The sequence below is a fragment of the Odontomachus brunneus genome, unplaced genomic scaffold (assembly GCF_010583005.1).
Source record: "Odontomachus brunneus isolate Ranch 3 - 2012 unplaced genomic scaffold, Obru_v1 Obru_scaffold_053, whole genome shotgun sequence".
Lineage (NCBI taxonomy): Eukaryota > Metazoa > Arthropoda > Insecta > Hymenoptera > Formicidae > Odontomachus > Odontomachus brunneus.
The window spans coordinates 1813168-1820603 of record NW_022639503.1 but is presented as its reverse complement, the minus strand read 5'-3'; the positions used below and the strand labels follow the sequence as shown (position 1 = coordinate 1820603).

Below are 7436 nucleotides of genomic sequence, written 5' to 3'. Positions count from 1 at the left end.
CGCTAACATTCATGTACACTTTAAATCAATCTTCAGCAAAAAAAGGAAATACATAAGAAAAAAGTATAAATGCGTCCCGTATCTCAAAAATACAATAAATGAAAATGCATGACATAAGAGGCGTGAGATATCGTTGCAACATAGATTAGTACCTTGAGTAGATGCAGCTGTTCTAAAGTAAGATCCTTAACGGGTATCTCCAGCATATCCATAGCCTCTATCTGCTTCTTACGCTTCAGCGAGATAGATACGTAGAAGTCGTGGTAGATCACAGGTATATGGTCTTTTGAAAGCTGAACGTCGAACTCGACCATGTCCGCACCATGATAAGCTGCGGTCTTCAGAGATGCGATCGTATTCTCTCGTACATTAGCACAGCTGTAGAGAGATGATTACCGGAATTGGAAACAATGTATCGAGAAAGAAAACTTATCATAGGGAGAAAGACAAGAATAAGAATCGTATTCTAGAAGAATACGAAGAGACATAAAACAAATAATATATAGATTAAGGAGGCATAAAAATTTATATATAAAATTATATAACAAAAACATTTAAAATTCTTCACTTCAATTCAATTCTAATTTCACAGATAAATCAGATATATAAATAATAGTCAATTTATGCTTTCACATAATAGATCAAATTACTTTTTTGTTTCAAATTTGAAGGATGTGCCAAGCCCTCGGTGTCCTACGTCTAAGCCTGACCACCGCTGTTCCCAGTGCTTCGCGTACGAAATGCTCATGTCCCACGGATAGTCCGGAATTGGTTTTATAACAACGTACTCTACCGTCAATTGTCCTGTTATTGTCGAAAAAAACAGTACGTGTGAGATCGTTATATAAGATATACATGCAAATCAGTTAGTTGTAACTTCCTCCTAGTTGAAATTATTCATTCGTTGAATTTTGATTTGAAATGCAAGGACGTTTTATCATACTTACCAATAGGTCTATGTTTTGTACTAGTGATTGGTACGGTCAGAAGCCCGACGCTAGATTGTAAAGTACTTGGCAAGATGTAGCTAAAACCAATGTGAGTTGGTGGTTCTCCTGGGAAACATCTTGAGCTGTACACGTAGTAGTCCACTAAGTACGCCTGGAAAAACAATCTACTTAATGCTTCATCGAAAAGACCTAGTACCGCGAACAACACTGAGATATGTTTCTTTCAATACAACTTTAGCTCATCCACTTTTCGTGCTTGCTTCAATATTAACCAAGTCCTATGATCAAGAACAAACAAACTCGAACAGTAAGTTTCAGCTATTTGTTTTTAAATAAAGAATTTTGTTTCTTTCTTGGCCAATTTCTATGGTTCGAGAAGAAATACTCGCAACAAGATGTATTTCTCGTTATTAACTCGAATATTTCTTGTCGACCAAAATCGCAAAAAGTCGCCAGAAGCTTTCGTAACGCTTCACGGCGAGGCGGAATTTTGAAACTTGTCGAGTCGTTGATAGGTAAGAGCAATAAATTTCTGACAAAAACACGGTCTGAACAAGTGGAAATCGATTCCCTATGTAATCTAACAATGAACCGGCCCAATAATTGCCAAATGCTGTACACTGCCTGGTGACGCGTATTCCGCAACACCTGCCGAGATCATTCAATGTTAAATTTCGAGAGTGAAATAGAGATAGACAAAGATAGAGCAAGTCAGCAACGTTTGCAATTCGGATTCAGAAGATACTGACAGCATAGATTCTGGCATTGGCCGCGCAGCGGTGACACGTACAGTACAGAAGAAGTCGATCAGAGCTAGAAAATATTAGTAGTATACTAAAAGGATATAGGACTGATGGGAATCTCACCATTTTCGACGCACACAGATGGATATGAGATGTGATAGCGTTGATATCGCAACATTTTTAGGAGTTTATGGAACGGCTGTAACTCGCGTAAGTCGACAGAGATCGAATGAAAACTCAAATTGAATGAAATTTGAGTCGTCGAGTCGAATGAAACTCGAACAAATGCAATCTCATTAATCGACCAGTGAGCGCGATTTTTCACAGGAAAGAAAACATGAGATACGGAATACGAGGACTTACGAGAGCCCAGCCTGAAGGATGGGTCTGGGAGGGTGAACGACAATCAAAACCATCATATCTCTGTGTGATGTCATGTGACACAGATGTAAAGTGGTAGACGATGCTTAGCATCGATACATCAGATAGCATGTTAGCATCATCATTTGCACCAGAGCTCTTGCTTTTGTACAAGCTGAACAGGTCTTCTCCGTGTTCCCGGGGATCGGACACCGTGCGAGCACGTCGCTGCTGGCATTTCCCAGGAGGGAGATAGCTGCTGAACAAGTTTAATTATCTTTTACCAAGTAATTCGAACAAGTCGCGCGAGGAGACGTGGCCGGCCTACTCGTGGTCTACTGAAAACTCACATGGTATGGTCAATGCGTATTCTTAGTGTGCTCAGCTTCGTTTCGTGAATCACCACTAACCAGTCATTTATTGCTCTGCCGTATCAACGACCTCTTATCTCTCGTTCTTATCTTTATATTCTCGGTCGCATCGCGCGTAAGTCCCCCTCCAAGAGAAACTAAGCGCAAGTGAACAATTTTGCGTGAAAAATCGATTGAAGGTAGGTGAACATCGGTGCGTATTTCTGACTTCATTGTTGCATGAGTATGTAAAAAGTGGATGTAATTACTCTTTGAATGCGTAACATTACAAATTGATAAACATGGGCAAACGATACAATAGATTGATCCGCAAGCAATGCAAGCAATAAATCCTAGCCAATGGTTTTTCACATAATGTATTTAGTATGATGCTTTTCTGGTGAAGCTTTCTGTGCGGAAACTTACGATCGTTTCGGGATATCGAACGGCAACACTGAAGAGTGCAAATTCGTCTTCATCGTACGGACGACCAAATTGCTCCTGGACCTGGAACCTAGCCTCTTCATCATTCATCACCTGTGGATACACGAAAATATATTACTCGGCTGGAATTTTACGCAATTAGTATTTTTTTATAAGAGATATATAATTATGGGTGCGTTCGTCTTGTACACTTTTTTGCTTATAGCGTTAACGCTTACATACAGCATTTTCGTTTGTTCGTCTTGGCTATAGCGAGGAAACGTTAGTCTCAAGACAAACGCGTTTAGATAGCAAAAGTAAACATGGCGGCACAAGAAAATAAATAATTGCTGATATATACAATGCAAGAATTGTGCACAATAATATTTTCATCCTCACCAGAGGAAAATGATGAAGGTGAAGAAGAAATAGCTTTAATACACAATATATGTGAAAAAAAGTATTGTAATACAATCCATTTTGTTTTTATATATTCGGCTTCTTTTTATTTTCTTTCTTTATGATGTTGGAATAATCTCTACTTCCAACTTGAATTATATCCTATTTTTTCTACACTTAGGTTAAGTTTTGCTATACTTGGTGTTCGTCTTGGCTTACGCTACGCGTAGCGCTTACGCTATTGAAGACCTACCTATTTCGAGATAGCGAATGGTAGCGTAAATTGATAACGTTTTCGCCATGAAATTGTGACGTCATGGCCTCTCTGTAGCTTCAAAGCGCCAAGATGAACAACGAAAACGATGCTTGTGAACGCTATTAGCGAAAAAATATCCAAGCAAACGCACCTTATATAAGAAGAAATACTCGAGATTGGTACTTACAGCAATTTCCGTAATACTGGTAAAAGCGGGTTGATCAATAATATCCTGCGTATCCATAGAAAGACTATCGTCTACACAGTCGCCTCCAAACCCCTGTTGTAGCTCTAGAGAATTATGTCTAACTAGATTTACAGGCGTCATCTGTAACATAAATTAATTATAAGATTTTATTTTGAAAGAAGCATGTGCTAAATTCAGAGAGAGAAAGCCAGATGCAATTCCATTCATTTCTAATTTGTTTAATACTTTACTACTTTAATTTATTCTATTTTACATTATCGCGATTAATAATTTATTGATCCTTTATTTTGAAATAGGAAAGAAAAAAATGCAAAGATATAAAAATACAAAATGAATAAACTTGTTAACATACCTTAATGTGAACTTTTCTGTTCTGTAGCCGGTTTTTCCAGAGTTTAATAGGATTGTTAAAAATTTTAAATTGTATCACAGTTTCATCTGTCAACCAGCCTTGTTCGATCTTGTAGTAACCATTGTAGAAACCAAATTTGTCGGGATCTGGCAATATATCTTCAGCAAAATTGCTTGGTACTGCAAAGAAAATTACCTAATGTTATATGCAATGTTTCAAATTTCATATTTTCAGAATATTGATTTATTCTACATAATATTTGCAGAATACTTTATTTACATCCTATCAAGTAGAAGATATTGTTCAAAGAGTACGTACTATTTTTTCTGATCAATCGTGGTACCATGTGAGTTTCCCACTTGCGTATAATCAAAGTCTTGGCTGAATTTTTAGCGCCGTTTGATTGGCAAATAACAGCTATAAAATATCGAAACTCGATATCAGCATCGATGGGAAGGGCAACTTTTTGCGAAAATATTCGTCCATCCCTGAAACACATTTAATAACATTGATTTTATAAAACAATGCACAATAGAAGTTTTTAATATCAGAAAACTGCGAATGTTTCTCCAATTCGCATGTACTTACTTTTCTTTCTCATCATCGAATATGCTGTCAGTTGCATTGTCTTGCCCGTCTTCAGTATAAAATTCACCACTACTATTACTGTTATCAAACACTATAGGAGACTCTCTCCGACTGCTATGCTCCTGTGACATCAGGATGGCCTGATTATGATTCCAGGCCCCCAACTCAGGCAAGTTTCCAACCACATAGACAACTTCATTTTTCTCTAGGTTTTCTACCTTTTAGCACAGAACAAATATAATTATTGCAAATATAAGTAAATTTTTGACTTTTGCTTTTTTATTGAGAATATACAGAACATTTTTGCAAACATATTTGCAAGAATGTTATTGTTTCATAAATTACCTGGACTCTAAATAGCCAGTCCCTTTTAGACTCCTTCATGTTGAAATTCTGTATGACTGCCACTTCAGTGATGTTAAACTTGTCTGATATTTGTTGTTGTTGGATATCCTCCTTGTTTTTTTTCTCTAAACATAGTATTCATTGCATGTTAGTGCGTTTTTTATCACCAAAGATTTTACTTTATAATTTTTGTTTGTCTCAAGATACAGTTAGCGTATTCATTTATACATATATTTTTGTATGCCTGGTATTAAAAGAAACAATTCGTTCATAACAACTTCTTTTTCAGAACTGGAGGTTCTAAGATAACAAATAGCATGAAATAGCAAGGAAGAGAAATCAATATTTCTGGGAATTATCCTGATAAAGTTTCCTGTAGATGATTAATAGTAAGTATATGATCAGTGTATGTATATGACTGAGAGTAATCATTCTATGATGTAAGCTTCTTTAGAATTGCCATATTATATTTCACTGTTTGCTCTGCTGACTCTGAGCGATGACATGCTATACAATTTGCAAATTATTCAACCAGCACATTATTTGCACACGTATTGCAAATGATTAAGAAGAATGAATAATTGGATGATTCCATAGAATTTCTTTCACTTCTCAACAATAATACTTTCTATACTGTATATTGCATTCTGCACAACCACCAATGATATTAGAAAAATATAAATCCTCTACTCAAGACACAAATCATTACAATGATTCAGCTATATTATGCAGCAGAAAATGATTATTCATAAGATTACTTATGAGATGCTCACATCCCCCCAAACCAGTGTCGATTTTTATAATGCTATTCGTGGGAAAATTCTAGAGTAACATTCACACACCCACGAGTGGTCCTCCGTGCGAGTCAGGGGCAAAGGTCTATGACATAATATCCTTAGATTGACGTGGCAACGATACAGTATCGTTTTCGCAACACGATAATTATCGCACGATCGCCATGCTGACGAAGATCGACGTTAATGTACCACACTTTGCAGCACAATACGGTAATAACGTGAGAACACAAAGAAAGGTAGTTCGATCGCGCGACGCGGAGAAAGTCGTACACGGAAGCGTTAGACAAATTGGAGAGCGATTGAAGAAACGTTGCCCATATAAGTACGCGCCTGAGTTTATCCATGTTCGTTTCCTTTCACGATAGGAACGTGCATTCTGCGGTGTTCATAGCTCGCAATGACGTGTAACATTTTGCTCCCAGAAAGCAGCAGCACGTAGAACTTCGCGACAACCGTATTTATCGTTAAAGGTGAGCCTATAAATCAGAGGATGAATTTAGAATCGATAATGGATATTGTTATTGGGCCACAAATTTCACAGAGAGAAACTCTGCAGCACCGAGTCATACGATGCATTCAGGGCGAGAGTTTCGCCTCTTCGAAAGTCAATGTCTCGAGCGAGGTGTTTCAGATCGCTGTTTTAGCGATCTGCCGTGCCTCGCGACTTCTTTCGACGCGCGTCGGGTTGATCGGTTGCTTTCCAACAAGAGACACAAGTCGACACAAACATCATTATATCTTTGTTCACATTTAGTGAGTAACAAAAATAGGATGATACTTGTGTCGATTTGTGTCTCTTGTTGGAAAGCAACCATCGTAAGCACGAAGCCTACTTACGTGGAAGAATATCGACGGCTTCTTAAAATCCGTCCTATCCTCTGTTCGCACCTCTCCTATCGTCGTCCTTTTGTTGACGGCGACTCGTGTTACTTAACGAACGTCCGTGGTAATCGTTCCAGATTCTTCGCGAAATTCATCATTATCGCGATCACAGTTACTACCTCGATGGAACACAACACAGTGCTACACGGGAAGGACACGACAATAAAAACGACGACGCGTTCGACGCTTTCGCCATAAACGATTTTCTTAAGCATAGAGAGGCATGCGCAAGTTGATTTCCAGCAACGCCATTGGGTATTTACGATAATTCGAGTTGGAGTTAGTACGAATTAGTTTCACTAGGGCTGAAAAATATGATAGTCACAAGCATCTCATATTTTCATGATTCATGACAACTCAGTGCTGTCCGATAAATCGAGTAGAATAAGGGCTATCGCACACAAATTGACATAACTGCATATGCATAGCATAAGATCGTATGGACCAATGAGCATCGAATATTAAGCATCGAACACCAATATGGCGACTTAATACTCGATGCTCATTGGTACATACGGTCTTATGCTATGCATATGCAGTATGTCAATTTGTGTGCGATAGCCCTTAGGGTAGATATGTATATAGCGTATATATACATATAGTATAGTATAGGTAGTATATAGCGGATAGTATATGTATAAGAATTAACAGTATCAGGTAACATAGTTTCGTAAAATATATAACAATAATATTACGAAACAATGAGTTGTTACATGAGTTGTTTTAGAAAAATTAGAAGCACTAAATTAAATTATGAAAAGATATCATGTATTTGTGAAATAT

The 7436-nt window shown here is 37.5% G+C and overlaps 1 protein-coding gene across 3 annotated transcripts in view; it reads right to left on the bottom strand.

The window, feature by feature from the left end:
* LOC116845569 (glycerophosphocholine phosphodiesterase GPCPD1-like) overlaps positions 1-7436 on the bottom strand; it is a 29600-nt gene that overhangs the window by 7715 nt on the left and 14449 nt on the right. Inside the window, exons 1-10 of one of the 3 annotated variants that reach the window (XM_032818365.1) lie at positions 6609-6854; positions 4975-5099; positions 4630-4847; positions 4360-4529; positions 4042-4220; positions 3669-3809; positions 2830-2940; positions 948-1101; positions 651-804; positions 153-378 (exon numbers count right to left, since the gene is read on the bottom strand). In XM_032818365.1, coding sequence (XP_032674256.1) covers positions 153-378; positions 651-804; positions 948-1101; positions 2830-2940; positions 3669-3809; positions 4042-4220; positions 4360-4529; positions 4630-4847; positions 4975-5013 — 1392 coding nt within the window. In that variant the 5' untranslated portion in view covers positions 5014-5099; positions 6609-6854. Of the gene's footprint in view, positions 1-152; positions 379-650; positions 805-947; positions 1102-2829; positions 2941-3668; positions 3810-4041; positions 4221-4359; positions 4530-4629; positions 4848-4974; positions 5100-6608; positions 6855-7436 lie in introns of those variants that run through there. The other 2 variants (XM_032818363.1, XM_032818364.1) reach the window with 2 other exon arrangements.